The sequence below is a fragment of the Pogoniulus pusillus genome, chromosome 8 (assembly GCF_015220805.1).
Source record: "Pogoniulus pusillus isolate bPogPus1 chromosome 8, bPogPus1.pri, whole genome shotgun sequence".
Lineage (NCBI taxonomy): Eukaryota > Metazoa > Chordata > Aves > Piciformes > Lybiidae > Pogoniulus > Pogoniulus pusillus.
In genome coordinates this window covers 39,833,288-39,858,843 of record NC_087271.1, presented here as the reverse complement: position 1 = coordinate 39,858,843, position 25,556 = coordinate 39,833,288, and the positions used below count along the sequence as shown (strand labels likewise).

Here is a 25,556-nt window from a genome sequence, read left to right as displayed (position 1 = left end):
AGGCACCATGAAGATCAGGTGAGTAGCACAGTCCCTTGGTCCATCCAAATAACCCAGGGAAAGCTCACTGGGGAGGGGCCTGGAGCACAGCCCTGTGAGGAGAGGCTGAGGGAGCTGGGGGGGTGCAGCCTGCAGCAGAGGAGGCTCAGGGCAGAGCTCATTGCTATCTGCAGCTATCTGCAGGGAGGCTGTAGCCAGGTGGGGTTGGGCTCTGCTGCCAGGCGCCCAGCAACAGAACAAGGGGACACAGTCTCAAGCTGTGCCAGGGGAGGTCTAGGCTGGATGTTAGGAGGAAGTTCCTGGCAGAGAGAGTGATTGGCATTGGAATGGGCTGCCCAGGGAGGTGGTGGAGTCACTGTGCCTGGAGGTGTTGCAGCCAAGCCTGGCTGAGGCACTTAGTGCCATGGTCTGGTTGCTTGGCCAGGGCTGGGTGCTAGGTTGGCCTGGATGAGCTTGGAGGTCTCTTCCAACCTGCTTGATTCTATGATTCCAAGTTCAGCCTGACCTCCTGGGCAAACCAGCCACCAAGACTCCAGATGAAGTCCATCCCAGTGGACAGCAAAAGCTATCACACACCACAGGGAGCCAATCTAGCAGTAAGTTAAAACCTCCCAGCTCCACCAAGGCTCTGGTTTTGCCTCAGACATGCCCTCACAAAGCATCACTGGGACTTTTTAACCAGTTTATAGCCATAACACCTCATAGTTCTTGCCTGCCACTTGGAGTGCACACAGGTCTCCATGATAAACCTGCTCTCATATTGAGCTGTAGCTACTTCCTCAAGGAAAAGTTTTGAAGCAGACCTTCACTCAAATTGGTTCAAGGTGGAGCAGTAAATGCAGCTCATCCTTACCTCTGATCCAAAGAGGTTCCTCAGTTTTTCTAAATCCAGAAAAGAGACTGGAGAGCCTCTGATCTCTGGGAGGAGAAGACTATATGCCTGGATCCAATTACAGCACTCAGTCTGAGAAGGCATAAGAGAAAATGATTATTCAAGGAGTTACTGAACAGAAGAAACAGAAATACATACATAGTTGTTGGCATTCGTTATGGTTATCATTCAGTCAGCCAAGTATTTCCACCTATCTGTCCTTATATGTTCCAGGGAATCTTTCTGGACCTTTCCACCCTCACCCTACAAAGTTAAACGAAGAAATACTTCTCCAGGCTCCCAGACATGGCCTCTCTTGTTTACTAATCACTCCCTGATTAATTCCTTCAACAAGCTCCTCCCCAGGCCAGTGCAGAGCATCTGTCCCAGCCACTGTCCCAGCTCAGGTGGGGAGAAATGAGTGTAAATCTCAGAGGGTTATTTTTCACTTGCTAAGGTAACACAGAACAGAAACACAAGAATTTAATCCCTGCAGAGAAGCTTCTTGCATTGCTTGAAGTGACACCATTTGCCCTGTGCTCAAGCATGATGGTTTGGGAGTTACCTGACCCCACACACACAATGAATTCACCCAGACTAGACTCAGCCAAGCTGGAAATTAAGGAATGAAGCTTTATATTCACAGTTCAGCACAAGATCCAAGCAGATAGTTACAATCTCTACAGCTACAGACAGAAACTGACAAGTTAAAGGTGATACAGAAACACAGCAGCCCTCCCAGAAACCAGAGTGCCCAGGAGGGGCTCCCAACCACCCTAACACCTCCTTTCCACCCCTCTACCTTATCTCAGAGTCTGCCTTACATGCAAGGTGATGTTGGAGAATCAGGCAGAGGGTTTAGAAAGCAGAAGGATTAGATACACAGAAGCAGCCCAGGGCACCCACTGCAACAGACAGACAGACACACACAAAGGCTCTCCTGCTCTGTCTTATCTATGGTTTGTGTTATTGCTTTTATCCATCTCAGCAAGCCTGTGAGTGAAGCAGACATCAGCACTCTTCCATGTTCACAGCCTAGCATCCAAATTTTCTGAACAAAATACTCCAGTTAGCCTCAAACTACCACATCAAGGAGGCCTTGGGCCTCAGGAAAGGTCTAGGCTGGATGTGAGGAGGAAGTTCTTGCCAGAGAGAGTGATTGACATTGGAATGGGCTGCCCAGGGAGGTGGTGGAGTCACTGTCACTGGAGGTGCTCAAGCAAAGCCTGGCTGAGGCACTTAGTGCCATGGTCTGGTTGATTGGCCAGGGTTGGGTGCTAGGTTGGCCTGGATGAGCTTGGAGGTCTCTTCTATTCCTCAAGTGAAGGCAAAGCTCTGCTAAGCACTGGTGGTGACAGTGGTAGCAATTAAGAGCTTTACCTGCAAGTGCAGAATAAGGAGGTGGCAGGCAAGCAGCTGGCTGCAAAAAAGTTTCAACTGCATCTGTATAAAGGCATCTTGCACCAAGTGCCTCCAGGACCTCCTCAACACCACTCAGCTCTGGATGTACATGGCTCTGACAAGCTTTGAGCTAAAGGAGAGTCGAGTGCCACACACAGAATACATCTCACAGGACAGCCCTTGCATTTGTACCCTGAAACAGGGTAAGGGAAATGCTAACACTGAACACAACCTGACCCTCTGCTTTCCAGGGCTGCAGAGTCAGAAGGATACTTGGGGGACCAGGATAGTCCAATGGAGTAGCAGAAGTCTTCCTTCTCCTTGAAACCCTCACATATACCCTCCTCTACCTTTTCCAAAGGAAAGGCAGCCTCATCTACCCTGTAGCTAGACAGCTGGAAACACAGGCACCTTTACCTTGACCTTATTCAGCATCTCCAGCTCAGAATCAGCTTCTGAGTCCATCTCAGACCGTTTCCTTCGAACGAGCACATTGACGACCTCACGGCAGGAGCTGCAAGGGTGGAGAATGCCATCAGCACTGCAGGAGTGCACTCAAGAGCACCACAGAACCATTCAAGTGGAAAAACCTCCTTCAGCCAGGAGCCCACTGACATCAACAAGGCACAGGAGCTGTCTGCACTAGACAAGTCTCCTGAGTAGCAGTCCTCTCCTACCCCACTGCTACAGTGACCTCCTGGACAGCTTGTCCATGCCTGTGCTGTAGACATGTGAGCACAGATGCTGAAGCACTTGCTCCAGGTGACCTGGACCGCAGAGTCACTGCCTAGAATGCCCTTATATCTTCTGGAGGTCATCCTCAGAGGTGTGGGCAGAGCCTGTGCAGTCACAGATGTGAACATGTTCTATAGCAGTACTAAGTTTAAAGCAGGCATTGCTATTCTCTTTAGGAGTTCCCATCTTATCATAGAATCAGCCAGGTTGGAAGAGACCTCCAAGCTCAGCCAGTCCAACCTAGCACCCAGCCCTGGCCAATCAACCAGACCATGGCACTAAGTGCCTCAGCCAGGCTTGGCTTCAACACCTCCAGGCACAGTGACTCCACCATCTCCCTGGGCAGCCCATTCCAATGCCAATCACTCTCTCTGCCAGGAACTTCCTCCTAACATCCAGCCTAGACCTCCCCTAGCACAGTTTGAGACTGTGTCCCCTTGCTCTGGTGCTGCTTGCCTGGCAGAAGAGCCCAACCCCACCTGGCTACAGCCTCCCTTCAGGGAGTTGTAGCCAGCAATGAGCTCTGCCCTGAGCCTCCTCTTCTGCAGGCTGCACACCCCCAGCTCCCTCAGCCTCTCCTCTTAGGGCTTGTTATTAGTTTCCCTACAACTTGCAGTAAGGCCCACTGAAGACCTGGGACGCGATCCGAGGGATCCACGGGACCTGTCTCCATCACCAAGCTTCCAGCACACCATGTTTTTTCTTGAGAGAATCCCCTTGGATGCAATTGCAAACCTGTGCTGATACCTGACTGTAGAGCCCGAGAGTCTGCCCATCTCTGCAACCAGCTCCTCCGCCTGCTGCTGCAGCTTGCGCGCCCCTAGGAGCCTGAGCTGCTCTTCTGCCTGGGTGCCCGGGTGCGGCGGCGAGGAGCGCTGCGGGGGCGCGCGGTCTGCGGGCAGGTGTCCCAGCAAACGCACCAGCCACAGGGTCAGGCCTCGGTGCAGGGCAGCCACCTGCACAAAGCAGCAGAGCAAAGGTGCACCACCAACACCTGACTGCCTTGCCAAGGAGTCAGTGCATTCCACACCAGCCAGTGTCCTACCTAACCTGCTCCGGAGTTCCACCACTCTTACAGTAAAGAGCCTGCTCCTAACACCCAGTCTGAATCTACTCTTCTCCAGTTTGAAGCCATTGCCTCTTGCCCTAGCACCACAGGCCTTTGCAAACAGGCTCCCTCCAGCCTTCTTGTAGGTCCCTTCAGGTACCAGAAGGCTGTTATTAGGTCTCCCTGGAGCCTCCTCTTCTCCAGGCTGAACACCCCCAGCTCCCTCAGCCTGTCCTCACAGCAGAGGTGTTCCAACCCTCTGATCATTTTCATGGCCCTCCTCTGGACCTGCTCCATCAGCTCCATGTCCTGGAATCATAGAATCAGTCAGAGTTGGAAGGGACCACAAGGAGCAGCCAGTTCCAAGCCCCCTGCCATGCCCAGGGACACCCTACCCTAGAGCAGCCTGGCCACAGCCTCAGCCAGCCTGGCCTTAAACACCTCCAGCCATGGGGCCTCAACCACCTCCCTGGGCAACCCATTCCAGCCTCTCACCACTCTCATGCTCAACAACTTCCTCCTCACCTCCAGCTTCACTCCACATATTTGCTCCTTATATCCTTCCTATATTGAGAGCTGCAGACCTGGTCAGAGTACTCCAGGTGAGACCTTACAGCTACTTTTAAAGGTCTCTGCTCCTTTGGCTGGAAAAAAGGCACAACCCAGGAGGACCAGGGCAGGTGGTGCTGAAGGAGCAAGAAGCATTCCTCATAGCTGCGGTTTGGCCGGACAGAAATTAAAGGAAAGTTGACTACCAGGCACACTGCTCTCACCCTAACAGATCCAAGCTTGCACTTACCTTTTCATTAAGACCTGAGATGTTCATCTCAGCCTCATTATTCACAGACAGAACCCACTGCTGAATCATCTGAAAAAGCTTTCTAGGTTCCACCCTGGAAAAAAACCACAACAAACAAATCCAGAAACCTCCAGCACACCAGAAGAGATGCACAGAATGGTTTAGGTTGGAAGGGACCTTAAAGATGGTCTAGTCCAACCCCCCTGCCATGGGCAGAGGACACCTTCCACTAGACCAGATAGCTCAAGGCCTCATTCAAGCTCACCCTGAACATCCACAGCCTCCCTGGGCAGCCTGTTCCAGTGTCTCCCCATCCTCACTGTAAAGGATTTCTTCCTAATATCCAGTCTAAATCTGCCCTCTGCAAGCTTAAAGCTGTTCCTCTCTCACCCTGTCATTACAAGTCCTTGTAAAGAGGCCCTTCCCCAGGCCCCCTTCAGGTAACTGGAAGGAGATCTGAAGATCTCCTGTCTCAAAGACATCTTTGGCTTCCCAGCTGAGAGGGAGCACCTCGAGTTAGCACATCACGCGCTGCAAACGTGACACAGGCAGCGTGAATGGCAGAGCCGTGGGCGAGCCTGGCACGTGCAGGCCATGGCTTTAACATGCACCTTGTTCTGCACGTGCCCAGCAACTCATTCCTTCCCTGATGGCATCGACCAAGGGTGATGGTGGACCACAAGGAAGAAAATGCCCCCACAACTCTGACTGCAAACGAATCACGTTTTGGGTATCCTTCAAAAGTCAAGATTCCCAAAGCAGCTGGCAATGCTGAGGGAGAGAGGGATGTTCCAAGGAGGAACCATAGAATCAACCAGGTTGGAAGAGAGCTCCAAGCTCATCCAGGCCAACCTAGCACCCAGCCCTGGCCATCAACCAGACCATGGCACTAAGTGCCTCAGCCAGACTTATCTTGAACGCCTCCAGGGATGGTGACTCCACCACCTCCCTGGGCAGCCCATTCCAATGCCAATCACTCTCTCTGACAACAATTTCCTCCTAACATCCAGCCTAGACCTCCCCTGGCACAGCTTGAGGCTGTGTCCCCTTGTTCTATTGCTGCTTGCCTGGCAGAAGAGCCCAACCCCACCTGGCTACAGCCTCCCTGCAGGCAGCTGCAGACAGCAATGAGCCCTCCCCTGAGCCTCCTCTTCTGCAGGCTGCACACCCTCAGCCTCTCCTCACAGGGCTCTGCTCCAGGCCCCTCCCCAGCCTTGCTGCCCTTCTCTCGACACCTTCCAGTACCTCAACATCTCTCTGCAATTGAGGAGCCCAGAACTGGACACAGCCCTCAAGGTGTGGCCTGAGCAGTGCTGAGTATGGGAGCAGAATAAGCTCCCTTGTCCTGCTGGCCACACATGGTCTGGTTGATTGGACAGGGCTGGGCGCTAGGTTGGACTGGATGATGTTGAAGGTCTCTTCCAACCTGGCTGGTTCTATGATTTGGAAGCCACTAACTGTTTCCACAGATAGTGTCAAGTCAAAGCAAATTAAAGGCAGCTGCCAATCATTTTGGCACTTCCTGCACCAGGGTCCCCACAAAAGAACACCTCTCTTTTATTAAGTGTGCAGTTTAAAGTACAGAGCCAGCCCAGACTCCATGAACCCCTCTGTCCTTACAGGAAATGAGGCTTCTCATCCCTCTCAGCTTCACGCAGGTGGCTGGAGCCGCTGCAGCTCTTGGCTGCCTCCACTTTGGCCAGCCACGCCGGGATGCTGCGGCACAACGCCCGCAGCGCAGCTTCCCGCCTGCCGGAGCCTCGCTGCAGCTCTGGCACCTTGAAGAACCAGTCTTCCATGCCTCTCACCAAGGCTGCCAGGGCTCTGGCTGTGCCTGCAGGGGAGGAAAACACAATCCTTTAATTACACAGCTTTCAGCCAGCAAAACCAAAGCTGAACTCAAAAGAGGGAGGCCAAGGGGGATGCACAGCCTGTGTGGGAACCAGCTATACTCAGGACTAAGAATGAGCTCTTTGGGCAGCACTTGATTCAGAGCAACCTGAAAGAAAATTAGCTTGATTTGAAGCTCTAACTTTTCTTCTTGCCTTGGCAGATTTGGCTGCCTCATTAAATAAAGGCCTGAGATAACTCTTTTCAGAACAGCTCTGCAATTATAATCATCCATGAGGATGCTCAGAGGCTGCAGCAGCTCTGCTGTGAGGACAGACTGAGAGAGTTGGGGCTGTGCAGGCTGGAGCAGAGGAGGCTCCCAGGGGACCTTCTTGTGGCCTTCCAGCATCTGAAGGGAGCCTAAAAAAAATCTGGGGAGAGACTTCTGAGGCTGTCAGGGTGTGACAGGACTGGGGGGAATGAAGCAAAGCTGGAGGTGGGGAGACTCAGAGTGGACGTGAGGAAGAAGTTGCTCAGCATGAGATTGGTGAGAGGCTGGAATGGGTTGCCCAGGGAGGTGATTGAGGCCCCATGGCTGGATGTGTTTAAGGCCAGGCTGGCTGAGGCTGTGTGCAGCCTGCTCTAGGGTAGGGTGTCCCTGAGCATGGCAGGAGGCTTGGAACTGGCTGATCCTTGTGGTCCCTTCCAACCCTGACTGAGTCTATAACTTAATTCTTCAAAGATGCAGGTCATACAGCACAGACAGATGTGCACAACACCTGGGCAAGGGAGCAAACTGCTTGTTTATTCACTCATCTGTCACATGCTGATGGATGTCCTTCCAGCCTGGTTGATTCTATGATTTGTTTGTTGGGGAATATGCTTGAAATGCAGGAGTGATTGCTCTTAATATACAACAGTTAAGCTTTCCCTAGACCCTGGTGAGGTTCTGGCCTCCACAGCATCTTGTATGAAAGACTGCACACGAAACACATGGAGGTTGGGACAATTTGGGTGTTACCCACTACCCCCCCCCCTGCTTTTCACATCACCCAGACTAGACTCAGCTGAGCTGGAAATTAAGGAATTAAGCTTTATATCCACAGTTTAGCACAATATCCAAGCAGCTATTTACAGTATCTACAGCTACAGACAGAAATATGCAAGTTAAACATGATACAGAAGCACAACAGCCCTCCCAGAAACCACAGTCCCCAGGAGGGGCTCCCAACCACCCTTCCACAGCCTTTCCACCCCTTTACCTTACCCCAGACTTTGCCTTACATGCAAAGTGAGCTTGGAGGGTCAGCCAGGGGGGTTAGAAAGCAGAAGGATTAGTCACACAGAGCAAGCCAAGGAGAAAAGTACAGGCATCAGCTGTGTCAGAGACTCACACCCACTTTGTTATCTTTGTTTATGTTCTTGCTTTTATCCATCTCAGCAAGCCCATGATGAAGCAGACATCACCAGAGTTTCCTTTTCACAGCCTGGCATCTAATTTCTCTCACTAAAGTATTCCAGCTAGGCTCAAACTGCACAGAGGAGATGATAATTTTGGTGATATTTGCATGCTTTTGATGTGTGGATCAGTCTCATACAGCCATGGGGTAGAACTGGTTACCTTCTCCCCTGGTTCAGAAGTGAAGCAGTTTGGGCATGTCCAGGCTGATAAAAAAGGGAGGAAGTTACTCTCCACAGTGGAGCCTTTCAGAGCATGCAATAGGATCTCCATCACCAGGCATCAGGTTTTGTAGACCAGGATTAACAGGATTGATATCACTCAAGTTTTCCTGCCATGCAACATCATCTTAAGAGCAGAGAAGAAAGGTGAGCCCCAGAAGGGCAGGGCATGAGGAAGAGTAGTCACTTCTGATCCCTTACATGTGGTTTGACCATATTAGACCTCACATAACATTGTCAACCCTTTTCACCTCGTGGCCTGCCTCAGGAAGGCTCTCTGGGTCATTGCATTGATCTTAAAAACTGAATCAAGCTCTCAAAAAAGAGAAGACCTAATGCACTGAGTAGGTCACTCCAATGCCAAGTGCCAATCACAGAGTCAAAATCATACTCTCACAAAGGTGATACACTCTGAAGGCCTTTAAGAAGTGAAGAAGGAAGGCTGAGTAAAAGCAAAGACATCAAGCTGAACCTTACAGATTTCACCTAAGGCTTTTCTTACCTTTGCTGTCTCAAACCACCTCACATCTCATTGTTTTCCCTGCATTTCTGATCCTCCTTATTAAGTACCAAACCCTTTGTATGTCTGGCACATGCTGCTCAAGAGCAGGCAACCAGATCTCAGAAGGAAAGAATACCTCATCTTGAACACTGCCTTCAGTTTTGGGCTCCCCAGTTTCAGAGGGACAGGGATCTGCTGGAGAGGGTCCAGCAGGGGGCTGTGAGGATGATGAGGGGACTGGAGGACTGTCTTATGAGGAAAGGCTGAGGGACCTGGAGCTGCTTAGTCTGGAGAAGACTGAGAGGGGATTTAATCAATGTCTATAAACACCTGAGGGCTGGGGGTCAGGAGGGGGAGCAGACACTGCTCCCTGGGATAGGACAAGGAGCAATGGGTGTAAGCTGCAGCACAGGAGGTTCCAGCTCAGCACAAGGAGGAACTTCTTTCCTGTAATGGTCCCAGAGCACTGGCACAGGCTGCCCAGAGAGGCTGTGGAGTCTCCTTCTCTGGAGCCTTTCACGGCCTGTGTGGATTGAGTGGTCTTGCTCTGGCAGGGGGTTGGACTTGATCTCCTTGGGTCCCTTCCAGCCCCTAACATCCTGTGATCCTGTGAACTGAGTGCCTTTGCCTTACAGGACAAAAATCACCACATCCTCAGCTTTGTCTCTTCCCTGTTCCTGAGAATCTCTTTCTTTTCCACTGTTTCTTAGCAGAGATGCAATGCAAAGAGAAGAGACACTTTGTCTGCTCTACTGAAAGGCCATTAGGGTGCAATGCAAAAACTAATCCAAGCCACTCACAAAATCCACCTCCTTGGATGAAGAAAATGTTTCTCCTGTGGTCCCCTTTCCCAAGCCTTTGTTAAAATAAGCAAAGATATCAGCTCAGATCCCCTTCTCTGGACTTGTCTGGCTGAAGCAGTGCAGGATCAGATGTCTGAGCTGTGCCCTTAGTTCAGATCATGGCTGTTGAGGCTTCTGACAATCTGCAGTTAGATTTTTGCCCTGCTGCTGCCTGTTCCTCCTTTTCTCCTCTCTTACTTTCTAATAAGACCTACTGAGAATATTTATCTCCTTTAGCTTTTTCTTAGGATAGACAAATTTGTCCTTCCATCTCAGCTTCTTCAGTGGGTTGAAATACAACATGTAGCATAAGGTAATGTGGGGAAAGGCACAGGATGGCCATGAGTGAAAGAATAAGATGACAGCCTGAGAAGCAGTTTAGCAAACACGAGCAGCAGTTTCTGACAGCACAAGCTGGGTTTAGCTTTAGCCTGCTGAAAGGAACCAAAATGATTTGAGAAGCCATCACGAAACAGAAATGAGCCAAGATCTTGCAGAGGCAAAGGTTGAGAAGATTAGCTGCAAATTACCCAACAATTGTTTGTTATCTCACACAGGACATGATAAGTTGACATCAGCAAAGAAAACATTTCTTTCTATACTTTGTTATCAGGACAATTGGTATCTAGATAAAGATAACTTCACATTAGTGATAAGGCAATAAAAAAGCATTACCCTCCGAGACAGTGGTGTCTGGTTCCTGATCCTCAAAGTGCTGTCTTACTTCACATTTTAAACATCCATTCTTCCCTTTGCCACTGATTTTCTTTCCCATCAACATCCTCATCACCACAAACCACCCACACTCCCTCTGAACGTGCCACATGCCTTCCCTGTGTCCCCTCTCTCCATTCTGTCACACTGAACATCTCAGGTATCTTTTCTGTGTGGCTGAGAACTCACTTCCTTGGTGTTTATCCCTTGAATGAACTACCTGAAGGGACATTGTAGCCAGGTGGGGTTGGGCTCTGCTGCCAGGCAACCAGCAATAGAAGAAGGGGACACAGTCTCAAGTTGTGCCAGGGGAGGTCTAGGCTGGCTGTTAGGAGGAAGTTGTTGGCAGAGAGAGTGATTGGCATTGGAATGGGCTGCCCAGGGAGGTGGTGGAGTGGCTGTGCCTGGAGGTGTTGAAGCAAAGCCTGGCTGGGGCACTTAGTGCCATGGTCTAGTTGACTGGATAGGACTAGGGGATAGGTTGGACTGGATGAGCTTGGAGGTCTCTTCCAACCTGGTTGATTCTATGATTCCCAGCATGCATCTGAGGGTCAGACCTTAGAATCACAGAATCAACTTCCTCCTAACATCCAGCCTAGACCTCCCCTGGCACAGCTTGAGGCTGTGGCCCCTTGTTCTGTTGCTGGGTGCCTGGCAGAAGAGACCAACCCCACCTGGCTACAGCCTCCCTTCAGGCAGCTGCAGACAGCAATGAGCTCTGCCCTGAGCCTCCCCTTCTGCAGTCTAAAAAGCCTGGAGAAGAGGACCTTTAGCTTTGTAAAAGGTCAGTACAGCTTATCTTGAGCACTTCCTTATTACCTGTTACTTCCCTGGCATCCCCAAGGAAAAACTGACTCCCCAGCAGGCTGTGCTGCTATTCAGTGAGGCTTGGGCAGAGGTGAACCTCACAAAGCTCAACGAGGGCGAGTAGAGAGTCTCGCAGCTAGGGAGGAACAGGCCCCTGCCCCAGTACAGGTGAGGGCTTGACCTGCTTCCAGCAACTCTAAGGGCCCTGGCCATGCTAGTGGACCAGCTCACCATGAGCCAGCAATGTGCCCTCATGGCCAAGAAGGTCAATAGCATTCTGGAGTGCACTAAGATGAGGATGGTCAGCAGGTCAAGGGAAGTTTTCCTTCCCCTCTACTCTGCCCTGGTGAGGACACATGTGGAGTCCTGTGCCCAGTGCTGGGCTCCCCAGTACCAGAGACAAAGAACAGAATCCAAGGGAGAGCCACAAAGACAATTAGGAGGCTGGATCACCTCTTTAAGAAGGAAAGGCTGATACCTGGGGCTGTTTCTCCTGGAGGAGAGCAGGCTGAGAGAAGATCTTATTAATACATATCAAAATCTAAAGGGTGGAAGTCGAGAGGATGAGGCTGGGCTGGGCTCTTTTCATTGGTGCCCAGCAACAGGACCAGGGGCCACGGGCACAAACTGGGACACAGGAAGTTTCACTTAAATGTAAGGGGAAACTTTACTTTGAGGGTGCCAGAGCACTGGAACAGCCTTGCCGAGAGTGGTTGTGGAGTCTCCTTCTCTGGATACTTTCAAAACCTGCCTGGGTACACTCTTGAGCAACCTGATCTTGGGAAACCTGCTTTAGCAGAAGGGTTAAAGTGGATCATCGCCATAGGTCACTTCCAGCCTCTACCATTCTGTGATCTTGTAACTGTAGAATTGACCATTCCTTACCATGATTCCCACTTATCCTCATGTGGTATTGCTGGTAGAGCTCATGTGCCCTTTGGTTTATTTCTTCCAGGGCAGCACACTGAGGAGGCAACGCTCCAGCGAAGGCCTGGTGTCGGTTCAGCACCGTTTGTCCCAGCTCCATCCAGTGCTCCTGCAGGCTGGCAGCACTCCTCAGGCTTTCCATCCTCCTTAGGTGCACCTCCCCTCCATACTGCTCCAGGTCTTCTTTCAGCATCTGAAAGAAAAGCAGCAAGCTTGCTGTGGCCCCACAAGTTGGACCATCCCTTAGCTGCAAGAGAAAGGTGATGGAGGTAAAGCAAGAGAAGTGCGAGGAAGCAGTGAGCATAAAGGTGTCACTGTGAGTAGATGGCACAATAAATTTGGAACCTATTGGTGACAGTTCTGAGTGCTTCTAAGGATTAATATCACCCATCACTCACCAGAGCTGTCAGTCAGAGAGTGCTTAAATGCACAACTAAGTTTGATGCACTGGTTGAACCATGGCATTGGTTAATTATAACTTCTCATGTGGAGACTCATCTTAAACTTCCGCAGATTGAGCTGATGTAGGTTTCTGAGATTCATTATAGCCATAGAAGCTCAATGGGGCTCAACTAACACAGGGAAACTTGCTGAGCAGATACAACTCAATAGTGTGTCTAACCCCTAAAAGTCTTACATTTATCAAGTTCTTGATATCTTGCAGGACTTCATCCAGTAGCTTTTCATTCATTGGAGAAGAGCTAAAGCAGAGGGAAAGAAAGGGTGAGAGCTGAGAGAAAAAAAACTCCTTTAGCAGCCATTGCAAAACCAGGAATCAAGACATACCCTACACATCTGAGCTAGTTTGAAGCTAGCTGGGATATTTTGGTGAGAAGAATGAGATGCCAGGCTGTGAAAAGGAAGCAGTGCTGATGTCTGCTGCGATGGATAAAAACAAGAACACAAATATAGATAACAGAGTTGCTCTCTGGCTGTGGCTGCCTCCCTTCTCTCCCTAACCTGCTAACTAATCCTTCTGCTTCCTAACCCCCCTGGCCCATTCTCCAAACTCACCTTGAACATAAGGCAAAGCCTGGGATAAGGTAGAGGGGTGGAAGGGAGGTGTTAGGGTGGTTGGGAGCCCCTCCTGGGGACTCAGGTTTCTGGGAGGGCTGCTGTGTTTCCGTGTTCCTTTTTTTAACCTGTATCCTTCTGTCTGTAGCTGTTTACATGCTAAATAGCTGCTTGGATATTGTGCTGAGCTGTAAATATAAAGCCTCATTCTAATTCTAGCTGAGCTGAGTCTAGTCTGGGTGATTTCACAAGAGTTGGGGGGTAGGTAACACCCAAACCATCACAACATCACCATTTTGTGATCATAGTTTAACATCACAAGTTAGTGATACTGACTGTAAATGGGAAGAGAACTCAAACCCACCAGGCCCCACTCAAGCAGGGGTTTTCTTTTCCTCCCACTCAATGTAACTCAGACACTCTGTGGCAGTTAAAATGAGCCAAAACAAAGAGAAGAACTCTGCTGTAGCAGTGACAGCTGCAAAAAGAGCACTGGTTCACATCAGGAGGGGACAATCCTCCTGAGTTCCACTGAACTCAACCACAAACCCACAGCTTCTCTTCAGAGTTATTGTTAGAATCATAGAATCAGCCAGGTTGGGAGAGACCTCCAAGCTCATCCAGCCCAACCTAGCACCCAGCCCTGGCCAACCAACCAGACCATGGCACTAAGTGCCCCAGACAGGCTTGGCTTCAACACCTCCAGGCACGGCCACTCCACCACCTCCCTGGGCAGCCCATTCCAATGCCAATCACTCTCTCTGACAACAACTTCCTCCTAACATCCAGCCTAGACCTCCCCTGGCACAGCTCCAGACTGTGTCCCCTTGTTCTATTGGTGGTTGCCTGGCAGCAGAGCCCAACCCCAACTGGCTACAGCCTCCCTGCAGGGAGCTGTAGACAGCAATGAGCTCTGCCCTGATCCTCCTCTGCTGCAGGCTGCACACCCCCAGATCCCTCAGCCTCTCCTCACAGGGCTCTGCTCCAGGCCCCTCCCCAGCCTTGCTGCCCTTCTCTGGACACCTTCCAGCACCTCAACATCTCTCTGCAATTGAGGAGCCCAGAACTGGACACAGCCCTCAAGGTGTGGCCTGAGCAGTGCTGAGTATGGGAGCAGAATAAGCTCCCTTGTCCTGCTGCCCACACTGCTCCTGAGCCAGCCCAGGATGCCATTGGCTCTGCTGCCCACCTGGGCACTGCTGCCTCATCTTCAGCTCCTCTCTCCCAGCACCCCCAGCTCCTTTTCTTCCTGGCTGCTCTCAGCTACTCTGGCCCCAGCCTGTAGTCCTGCTTGGGGTTGCTGTGGCCAAAGTGTCTGTACTTTGGCCCTGCACTTGGCCTCGTTCAATCTCTTCCCATTAGGGATGTGCTTATCTAAATAAGTGTACAGCAGAGCAGTGAGGGACATGCAAACTACACCAAACCTCACTGCACCTGAAAGTCTGTGTAAGCTTTGAATCGAGCCAGCGAGATCCACTGGTGTGTGGCAAAGGCTGAGGGAGCTGACTGCCACCCCAGTCCCTCTGGGCCACTCACAAGTCACTGCTGTGGAAGAGCTGAAGCCACTTGTTGAGGCTGCTGCAGGCAATTTGCAGTTTTCCCTGGCTGGCCTCCTCGGATTGCTCTATTTCTGCTGCAATGTGACCCAGCTTCTGCCTGAACTGCTCCGTCTCTTCCTGCAGCTGAGCCAGGTCTCCTGGGTCCTGTTAGGCAGAAGGGTGGGAAAAGGGCCTGTTGTGATTATCAGATCTGAGTAGGAGGAATTCTCCCTCTGCCCCAGTCAGTTTAAGATATGCAGATATCAGAGACCCGGGAAATGTCTGCAATTCCACAGCACAACCTTCACAAACCCTTTGAGACAGGACTGGAGTGGCTCACCCTCCCTGGGCACCACAAAGCTGAGCACTCAGCTCCTTGTTGCTCATATGCTGCTTGAGAGATTGTGCAGCACCATAGCTGTGAGGCCAAAATCACACTGGATCTGTTTTGATTTTGTGGAGAAGGAATAGAGAGACAGAAGAAACAGGGAGAGAAGGAAAAAGCAACAGAAATTAAACAGACAGGAAAAAAAAGAGAAGTCTGTCATGCAGAGAAGGGACTAAAGAGAAAGAAAAGCAGACTGAGCTCTCAGTAATTTAGTGATTGAGATTAGATTAATACCTGAAAGTCCTAGGAACACTCAAAGTAACCAGTGCCTCACTGAGAACCAGAGAGTTACACAAACCATGCATGCACACACTTGGAACAGCAGCCCAGCACAGATAAGCTCCTACCTTGGAGGCCAAGAGGGCTATGAAGTGCTGGAGAATAGTGGTCAGTGTCTTTCCACTAACATGGAGCCTGTGGACTAACGTGAGCTGGTCTCTGTCTATCATCTGGAGAAAAGAAGTTATTACTTGCCCTGTTTTCTTCTGAGGGAAGAGGCATCTGACAGAACACAGGAGCTCTGCCATCAGTGAAACAAGACTCAAGCAGCTGAGCCTGATTTCCTTACAATTACATCTCTCATCTCCCAGAGCCTCAGAGATTGTCCTAATAGGCTTTAAACTTGAATAGGATAAAATAGATGGTCACAAACAAAGAAGCACAGAATTAACCCAGAGTGGTATTTTGTGAGGAAATGTAAGGATATAGGTTGGACTGGCTGAGCTTGGAAGTCTCTTCCAACCTGGTTGATTCTATGGAAAAAGCCTGGCTGGGGCACTTAGTGCCATGGTCTGGTTGATTGGCCAGGGCTGGGTGCTAGGTTGGACTGGCTGAGCTTGGAGCTCTCTTCCAACCTGGTTGATTCTATGATATTCTACACTAGAATAGTCTAAGTTATGAGGAATAGGAAGCTTTTTAGCTGAATCTATCTCTGAAGGGAAATACTAATTTGACAGAAGCTCCTCCTGCATGGCATCTGGAGAGCCATACCAAAACTGCTGTGCGAGTTCAGAGGTTTCCATTTAACACACGCCCCTGAAAAATACAACAGACATTGGGAAAATGAGGGCAGGGTAAGGATGAGAAGACAAAACCACAGCATGTCAGGGGCTGGAAGGGACCTTGGAAGCTCCTCCAGTCCAACCCCCCTGCCAGAGCAGGATCACCTGTACCAGATCACACAGGAATGCATCCAGGTGGGTGTTGAATATCTCCAGAGAGGGAGACTCCACAACCCTCCCTGGGCAGCCTGTTCCAGTGCTCAGTCACCCACACAGAGACTCCTCATGTTTACATGAAACTTCCTATGCCTCAGCTTCCACCAGTGCCCCTTGTGCTGTCATTGGGCATCACCCAGCAGAGCCTGGCTCAGCCTCCTGGCACTCACCTGCACATATTGATAACCATGGATGAGCTCACCTCTCACTCTCCTCCTCTCCAAGCAGCACATCCCCAGCTCCCTCAGGCTCTCCTCATAACAGAGATGTTCCCCTCCTTTAATTATCTTTCTGGCTCTGTGCTGGACTCTCTCAAGCAGTTCTATGTCCTTCTTGAACTGGAGGACCCAGAGCTGGTCACAGTACTCCAGATGCAGCCTCACCAGGGCAGAGTAGAGGGGGAGAAGGACCTCTCTTGACCTACTAACCACACTCCCTCTAATACACCCCAGAATGGCGTTGATGTGTTACCACCTAACTGTATTGAACAAAAACGTTCTTTGGGCTGAAATCTGCCCTTGGAACAAGATTGTTGTGATACTGCACCCCTGGCAATGGACAACTGATCTCCTGCACCTACCTTCAGAGCCAGGTCATATGCAGCTGAGCTCCAGATGTCTCTGTCCCGGGCTACCAGCAGAATTTGCTCTTCCAGCCGTCTTCTCTGCAGCTCGTACAACTCCCGAAACTCTTCTAAAAGGCTGGAAGGGAAAGAGGAAGAATGCCTGCACCTCTGCCTCTCACTCACCCAGCAGAACCCCTGCACCTCTGCCTCTCACTCACCCAGCAGAACCCCTGCACCTCTGCCTCTCACTCACCCAGCAGAACCCCTGCACCTCTGCCTCTCACTCACCCAGCAGAACCCCTGCACCTCTGCCTCTCACTCACCCAGCAGAACCCCTGCACCTCTGCCTCTCACTCACCCAGAACCCCTGCACCTCTGCCTCTCACTCACCCAGCAGAACCCCTGCACCTCTGCCTCTCACTCACCCAGCAGAACCCCTGCACCTCTGCCTCTCACTCACCCAGAACCCCTGCACCTCTGCCTCTCACTCACCCAGCAGAACCCCTGCACCTCTGCCTCTCACTCACCCAGCAGAACCCCTGCACCTCTGCCTCTCACTCACCCAGCAGAACCCCTGCACCTCTGCCTCTCACTCACCCAGCAGAACCCCTGCACCTCTGCCTCTCACTCACCCAGCAGAACCCCTGCACCTCTGCCTCTCACTCACCCAGCAGAACCCCTGCACCTCTGCCTCTCACTCACCCAGCAGAACCCCTGCACCTCTGCCTCTCACTCACCCAGCAGAACCCCTGCACCTCTGCTTCTCATTCACCTTGTGTGTCTCTCTCCCAGTTCCTATTTTTTTTCCTTAGCTATTTCCTCTTCCTTCCTTCTTCCTCAGCCATATCCTGCACAGCCTGTAGATTCACAGGTCCTTCTCCCCAAGTTCCTTCTGGTGGTGCTCCCATTGCAAGTTTCCAATTATCATGACTACGGATCTCTGCTGGGCCTAGGTGAGTTGCTCTCTTTGTGACACAAGACTCCTGTAGGTGAATCTGTGTGCCTGCTCTCTCACCATTCTCATACCAGCCACCTAAATCCCTGATTTCTTGGGTATCTGAGGATGTTCACAGGCCCCTCTGAAGTTTGGAGTTGCAAGCTCAGTGGCTGTGAGGGGTAAAAGAAAAGGGAATGCCAGCACCTGAGCAAATAATGCAACCTTCATGGCTTGAAGTAGAAACATTTTGAGCACTTTCTGTCCCTTTGAAGGCCATGTCATAAACATCCATGTCACAAGCAGCCAAGCTCTCTTTCCCCAGAGGGAAACCAGTCCTTGCTTCTCCTTCCAAACTCTAAGAGCATGATTCCAGCACACTGCAGAAACCTCTCAACCTCAGCTTTGAAAGCAACTTACTTTGCATTCACCTCATCTTCCTGCAAGGCTGCAGACAGCTCCTCTTGAGCTTCCTCTGCTTTTCTGGTCACCTGGTGGTCTCGCTGCTGTACCTCACGCAGCTCACTGAAACAGCAGGGAACAGTCTTAGCACAGCTTAGCCCAACCCAAAGGTCTCTACTCTGGCAAGCAGACTGCTGTCCTCATCACACAGAGCTCTCTGCCTCTAGCACAATGATCTCACTGTAGAGGTGAAAGGCATCTTGAAGACCTCCTCTTCCCATGTTGCTCCAACAACCCTCTAGTGCAGTTCCCCTATCAATGGCCCTACAGTATGCAAAGGAGGTGGTGTTGACATTACTTGGCACTGAGAGAGTGCAATGAGAGATGAGAAAGCTGAAGTGTGGGCCCTGTTGCTTTGCTTCGTGTCATAATCCTGTCCTCCTGCCCCTAAGGGAGGAGGATTAGAGGTCTAAATGACATCAATGGACTAAGCCCAGGGCCTAAAGAGAATTTCTTAGAACTGGGCAGGGTTCAGACCTGGCCAACTGTCCTACAGAGTCTTTAAAAGAGAGTAGTTCTTCTGTAATGTGCCTGTCAATCAGCTGCTGTGCCATCATTTTTTGGTAGAGGGTCTTCATCTGCTCAGGAATCCGCTCCATGAGATGCACATACCTCTGCCTGCAGTGAAGCCAGGAAAAGATGAGCATTTACCTGAAGGCACAGATCTCTCTCACACCACCTGAAAACCCTTTCCTGTCACTGCATAGGAAGCTGTCTAGAAGGCAATCTTTGGAGTGCTTGACCTGGGGATTTCAAATGCTCTGGAACAATCTAATTGCTACATGGTGATAATATGAGGATAGGAGCTCTGGCTCTGAGTAAGCACCAGCAATGACACCTGTGAAAGCTTCCACTGGCTCTCACGCCAGTGAGATGCCCACACTGTCAAGTGTTGTGACAGTGACACTGACTTGCAGCTTCAGCTTACCTAACAGAGGCTCATTAGCTCAGGTTGTTAACTAGGTGGGGAAATCAAAGCTAATTCCTTGCTTCAGATCTTGCAGCAGCTGTGTCGTTACAGGCTGACTTTGCTGGGCACAGACATCACGAACAACCTGCAACAGCTACCACTGCCCTGAGAGTCCATAGCCACAGATGAAGAGGGGGATTAAGAGCTGGCTAACGCTGACCTGAGCTTTGAAAGGAGCTGTCCTCTCTCCACGCAGTCCACGCTGACCTGCCGAATCAGCTCGTGGAAAACGATGTTGTAGATGTTCTGCTCTGCCTTCATCAGCTCCAGCATGTTGTGCAGCTGGCAAAACAGGCACTGGGAATTACAGCCCAGCAGAGACAGCCTGGCCAGCCTGCTCCTCTCACAACACACTGCTACAGATCTCTCATTTCTCCTGAAGCAGGCTTGCCTGTCAGAACAAAACACTACCAAAAGCAGAAAGGGGAAGGGCAAGACCTGCCCTGCATGTATTTAGTTTTCTTCTTAAACATGTTATGCACTGTTCTGACTACCCCTCCCACCAACACCCACAGGAACCTCTGCTAACTCTGGCTGGAGCTCCTGCTCTACACTTTCCAACAATCATTCCCCATCACCATGGAAGGAGGACAGAAAATACAGCAAAGCACAGTACAGATGTTCTTTGGCACATGTTTTTCAGGTGCATGAAGGTCTGCAATGGCTCATTGTGTAGTGCAGCAGCAGCCTACCTCCAATAAAGTGATGAGGCAGCTACTGCCTTCACTCTGACACAGTAGTACTGCCAAAGGCTCTCTTTTCTGGCCTTTTGATCAGAAATGCAACTCCCTGCACCAGGAAGGTAACTCTTTGTTCTTTGTGGATGAGAAAACGATGAAGAGAAGCTCAGGAGAGGAAAGCTCTGATTGTTGTAGGGCCTATAAACAGCTAGCTAGGGCAGAAACTTCCTCCCAGCAGGCACCTTAAGCACAGCAGGGGCTGCCAGGGAGGTGGTGAAGTCACTGTCCCTGGAATTGTTCAAGACAAGCCTGGATGAGGCACTTAGTGCCATGGTCTGGTTGTGTGGATGAGCTTGGAGGTCTCTTCCATACTGGTTGATTCTAACAGTACAGAAAGCAGTATGTCCTTTCTCTGGGTACGAGCGAGCTCCCCACCTGTGACGGTCCTGTTACTCGGATTAGCTTGTCGACGCCGGCTTTCTCCAGCATGCTGTCCATCATCTCCATCAGCTGGATGACCTCTAACCTCCCAGAAGGTTTCCTGACAGACCACAGACAAATTATTCTTCCGTAGAGCCTGTTCTGATCATTTCTCAGGAAATGAATACAAACCAGCTGGGGTTTGGGGTGGGTTTGGTTTTTTCGCAGAGAGACCTTTGCGTGGAGTTGCACTTACGTGGATGGGAACAGCCTCAGCTTCTTCTCACGGTCCTCAAGCAGTGTGGTGTACTTCCTGAAACAAAGCACACAATCAGACAGGGTCGGGAGGGACCAACCCCCTGTCATGGGCAGGGACACCCTATCCTAGAGCAGGCTGCACACAGCCTCAGCCAGCCTGGCCTGAAACACCTCCAGCCATGGGGCCTCAACCACCTCCCTGGGCAACCCATTCCAGCCTCTCACCACTCTCATGCTCAACAACTTCCTCCTCACATCCAGGCTGACTCTCCCCACCTCCAGCCTTGCTCCATTCTCCCAGTTCTGTCACTCCCTCATAGTCCAAAAAGTCTCTCCCCAGCCTTTTTGTAGGCCTCCTTCAGATACTCAGTGCCATGGTCTAGTTCATTTGCTATGGCTGGGTGCTACGTTGGCCTGTATGATCTTGGAGGTCTCTTCCAACCTGGTTGATTCTATGATTCAGCACCCAGAGCCTGCCCAACCTCATGGCAGAAAGTAATTCTAAAAGAGAAACAGAGAAACTAATCCATTTTTTTTTTCAAGCAGCAAAGTGCTCTCTGAAAGTTGCCTCAAGGAATCAAATCAGGTTCCACATTCGTGTTCAACTACTGAGTGTTCTCCAGGAGCAGTTCTAGAGCACATGAGAATTTTTCTTAGCCCCCCAAGCAGCAGGGACAAAGAAGTGGAGGGTCACCTTGCTCTGCAGGGTTAACTATGGCCTGCTTGTTAGTATGGGATTTGCACAGCCACCCCTTTGATACTCCTCCCAGCAGCAAGATGTATACTGGGCAGTGTCCTCAGCTACTCCTCACCTGGTGTCCCCTCTCTGAGCAACTGAGAGCAAACCCTTGCAAAGCAGCCATGACTCACCCATCAAAGTACTTCAAGGGCAAGACTCCTCTGTTCTTTACAACGTGAAATTCCTTGGGAACCAGACTGTCTGCTAGGCTTGTTCTCTAGTGATGGGAAGGAAAGAAAGAGAGCATGAAATATCAGCATATAAAGACACCAGCATCAAAATATGTGCACCAACTCCCAGCTCCTTCCCAAAGAGGACACTGCTTTGGCAGCCAGGAAAGGGAAGCTCAGGTAGTGGCTCTTCAGGCTGCTTCTCCCTTTGCTGCACATCCAGGAGCCTGACAAAGGCCAGGATGTTGGATGTAGATTGTTTAACACCTCCAGGGGCAGTTGAGAGCCCATGCCTGGAGGTGTTTAAGGCCAGGCTGGATGAGACTCTGGGTAGCCTGATCTAGGGTAGGGTGTCCCTGCCCATGGCAGGTGGGCTGGAACTGGATGATCCTGGTGGTCCCTTCCAACCCCAACTGATCCTATGATTCTAACAGCAGAGTAAAACAACTAATGCTGGACTGCAGCAGGGGAGCTGGGGGCGTGGAACTGCAGGAAAGGTTTGATGGGGTTTTGGATCAAGATAAAGCAGGGCCATGTATGAGGCCCTCCCTCCTGCCAGCCAGCGAGAGAAGAGCTGAACTCACAGAAATACGTGGGGCTGCACCACGGCTCCCGTTTCGCTCACGATGACCCTCAGGAAAAGAGCTTCTGCCAGACACTGCTTTTTTAGCTTCTTGGCCAGTTGCAATATTACACAAGTAAGAGACATCCCTGAAACAAAGGAGATGTTCACCAACCCACCCTACAGCCAGCCTGCTGTTCCCTTACTGCTGTGGGGTTTGGGCTGTGCAGCCTGAGGCCAGGCTTGCAGCCAGGACTCCCTCCCCTGGGCCAAAAGCAGCTGCATGAGATCATATTTTTTTAAGGCAAATTAAGCTGGTGTTGCCTATTATTTGTTCATGCCTGTTGCCAGTGCCTATCACATGCATACCTCACATCCAACAAAGAGCAAAAAACATTCTTCACTTCCTAGCACCGTTCAGTGTTGCTTATATACAGAGAAGTGTAAAGCTCTTCCCTGCTAAGTCCATTAAAGCCAGAAGAGCTTCTTTTCCTAATCACGGATCACAGAGCATCCCTAAGAGCCTGGCATCCCTCGGAAGGACAGCTCCAAGAACTGCTTATTTAGCAAGTCTTTTATTCAGCATTCCCAAAACATCTCTCCCTCAGATCTCCCCACCCCAAACTCAGACACGACAGCTGGGCCATTCGTTCAGCCAGGTCAGGCAGCAGAGGAACCCTCCCCAGGAGAGGCCCAGGGAGAGCTCTGGCTCTCTGTTCCAAATTCCTTTCCATCTCCTCGGGCTTCTGATCCCTTCTTTGCTTACCTTCCAGCGCCTGTCAAACTGACAGGGTGGTCTGTCAGGTGCCTGAACTTGGTCCGACGATTAGGATAATGCCAAAGCCGATCTGGGGTCCGCAGGCAGCCCTGCAGACAAAAGGCACACGTGGCTGCTGCTCTCTGCCAGCAGAGCTGTCGGGGCTGGGAGAGGTCAAGGTGGCCATCTCAAAAAAGCTCCACATCACTGTTTCTGCCTCAGGGCTAAAGAAACTCATCCGGACAAAACTGCCTCAGCAACGGCTTCACAGCAGCGCCAGAGCACAGGAGTGGTGCACAGGGACTAGAAGGCAGAGCTTTGAATCTGGGCATTTGGATTTGGGGTATTCTTCAATGACAGGGCAGAGCTCATTGCTGTCTACAACTGCCTGAAGAGAGGCTGCAGCCAGGTGGGGTTGGGCTCTGCTGCCAGGCACCCAGCAACAGAACAAGGGGACACAGTCTGAAGTTGTGCCAGGGCAGGTCTAGGCTGGATGTTAGGGAGAAGTTGTTGGCAGAGAGAGTGATTGGCATTGGAATGGGCTGCCCAGGGAGGTGGTGGAGTCCCCATCCCTGGAGGTGTTGAAGCAAAGCCTGGCTGGCACACTCCTGCATCTTCAGCTACTCTCTTCCAGCACCCCCAGCTCCCTCTCTGCCTGGCTGCTCTCAGCCACTCTGGCCCCAGCCTGCAGTGCTGCTTGCGGTTGTTGTGGCCAAAGTGTCTGTACTTTGGCCCTGCACTTGGCCTTGTTCAGTCTCATCCCAGTGGCCTCTGCTCACCCATCCAGCCTGGCAAGGCCCCTCTGCAGGGCTCTCCTACCCTGCATGGTTTAAATAAGGACCCTCTGGTGGGCTCTCCTACCAGTAGCATGGTTTAAATAAGGTGGCTCAGGACCCTATCGAGCCAAGTGAAAGGATTCTGAAAAGGCAAAGGTAAAAGATGGAGATACACTCACCCTGAAGCCCAGTGAGGTCTGGGTACTTTGAAGGGACTGTAAGTACTCTGGGTTGTACAGAGACTTGCTGGCACAGGTCAGGCTTCGGAAAACCTCTTCAGGAACAAAACTATGCTTCAGGGACGAAGAAACAGGCCTGATGTGGTCAAGCATCTTTGAGGTATCCTTCAGGCTGAGGATCTCTGGAAAAACAGCACATCAGAACCCCTAGACCATGGCACTAAGTGCTACATCCACACTTTTCTTGAACACTTCCAGGGATCCTGCTGCTAGAGGGAAGCTGAGATGCCAGACCCAGCTGCACAAACCCCACAGCCTCCAGCTCAGCCCTACCTGCTTGGTCCTTGCTGACCCATCCTGCTTGTGAGTCACTGCTGCATTTCCTCCCACGAGCCTTGGGTCCAGGAACTGGTGCTCCAGTTGTGGGCATGGTGAAGCTTTATTTTAACACTTATCCAAGGAAACCTGCTGTAACAAATTATCTAGAAGCAGAATTAAATCCTCATTTGCACTTGAGAGCATCAAGAACTTGTTTTGTTATGGTTTGTTGCCAAAATTAACCCTCCTGCCTGCTAGGTAGGTATGTCACTTTGGAAGAAGCCCCTGATGTTTTGCTACATCTTCTGTGGGGGTGGCTTGGGTTTTTCCCCCCACCTACAGTCTGCTGCTTTTCTACATCTGTGCCACAGATTTAACTATATTTGTCTCCAATTATTAGTATCACCACTTTTTCTTCTTAACTAAGGAACAACCAATCCTCTTTCCACTGGTTTCACAATCTCCCTGAATTCTCATCTGAGACTTTCCCCTCCCACCCCTTCTAACCTTGGCCAAAATATATTGCTCTTCATAAAGTGCTCTTGGCATTAGAACTTTCTGGCCTCCTTATCAGCTGTGTGCTCATGGACTGCAGTTTCCAATTAGGTTAATTACATTCCCTTGCCTTCAGACACGTGTTTGTGGGTGTAGGCAAGGAATCTTGCCAGGTAGTTTGCCTTGCTCTCTTCTTAGAAAGAAAGCACAAAAGTTTGCTGAAGTCTTCTGACAGAAGAACACTTTTGTTTCCTGCTCTGTTTGGCAGGACACAATATTCCTGCCAGAAAGGCAGGGAAGACTAATGGCACTGTTCTGTAGCAGCTGCAGTTTAAGGACACAGAGCAGACTTTATAGCATGTAGTGACACTGCTGAAAAAATCTCACGTTAAGCTCTTGGCACACAAACCCTTTTCAGGCCCAAAATCAAGGCAAAAGTCACCCATGTGTTTGACTGTTGCACTAATTTAACATACATTAAGCCGGGAGAGGTTAGAAACTCTGGTCTGCTCCAGGAGCTAGCAACTCCTCTGGGCTCTTCTCCTGCACTTCCCAAGACATGCTCTGCTTTTGCAGAGATGGGGTGGCTGACGAAACCCCAGTGACCCTCCTTAGCTGGAATTTCCTGCTCCTTTCAGTATCTGATGAAGGGCTACTGTAAAAGTTTATTCTTACACAGCCAGCCACGGAGATCTCCTCCTCACCCTCCAGGCTTTGGTCTGCCACAAAATGGCTCTCCACTGCTCTCCCTTCCATGCTCTTGAAGAGACTTGTAGCTGCATCCAGGAGCACTGGGACTCCTCTTTACTGAGAGGCACAGGCAGCCTGCAGGCCACCCTACATCTTCTGGCTTGCACCTTCCAGACCCCGGGGAAGGCTAACTCCCCCCTCCCCATACAGGAAGCAGCAGAGGGGCCTCCTGCACTTACCTGCCAAGCAGCTCCTCTCTGGCTCCATC

At 50.8% G+C, this 25,556-nt stretch overlaps 1 protein-coding gene across 1 annotated transcript in view; it reads right to left on the bottom strand.

Annotated features, from left to right (window-relative positions):
* AXDND1 (axonemal dynein light chain domain containing 1) overlaps nucleotides 1–24,215 on the bottom strand; it is a 30,507-nt gene extending 6,292 nt beyond the window's left edge. Inside the window, exons 1-20 of the mRNA XM_064148327.1 lie at nucleotides 24,119–24,215; nucleotides 23,786–23,967; nucleotides 22,840–22,940; nucleotides 22,096–22,222; nucleotides 21,473–21,558; nucleotides 20,601–20,657; nucleotides 20,360–20,465; nucleotides 19,405–19,526; nucleotides 18,752–18,892; nucleotides 18,233–18,337; nucleotides 16,894–17,014; nucleotides 15,444–15,545; nucleotides 14,707–14,873; nucleotides 12,794–12,857; nucleotides 12,115–12,349; nucleotides 6,475–6,688; nucleotides 4,855–4,948; nucleotides 3,755–3,963; nucleotides 2,690–2,786; nucleotides 854–964 (exon numbers count right to left, since the gene is read on the bottom strand). Of these exons, the coding sequence (XP_064004397.1) occupies nucleotides 854–964; nucleotides 2,690–2,786; nucleotides 3,755–3,963; nucleotides 4,855–4,948; nucleotides 6,475–6,688; nucleotides 12,115–12,349; nucleotides 12,794–12,857; nucleotides 14,707–14,873; nucleotides 15,444–15,545; nucleotides 16,894–17,014; nucleotides 18,233–18,337; nucleotides 18,752–18,892; nucleotides 19,405–19,526; nucleotides 20,360–20,465; nucleotides 20,601–20,657; nucleotides 21,473–21,558; nucleotides 22,096–22,222; nucleotides 22,840–22,940; nucleotides 23,786–23,967; nucleotides 24,119–24,215 (2,538 nt within the window). The remainder of the gene's footprint in view (nucleotides 1–853; nucleotides 965–2,689; nucleotides 2,787–3,754; nucleotides 3,964–4,854; nucleotides 4,949–6,474; nucleotides 6,689–12,114; nucleotides 12,350–12,793; nucleotides 12,858–14,706; nucleotides 14,874–15,443; nucleotides 15,546–16,893; nucleotides 17,015–18,232; nucleotides 18,338–18,751; nucleotides 18,893–19,404; nucleotides 19,527–20,359; nucleotides 20,466–20,600; nucleotides 20,658–21,472; nucleotides 21,559–22,095; nucleotides 22,223–22,839; nucleotides 22,941–23,785; nucleotides 23,968–24,118) is intronic.
* Nucleotides 24,216–25,556: the final 1,341 nt, after the last annotated feature.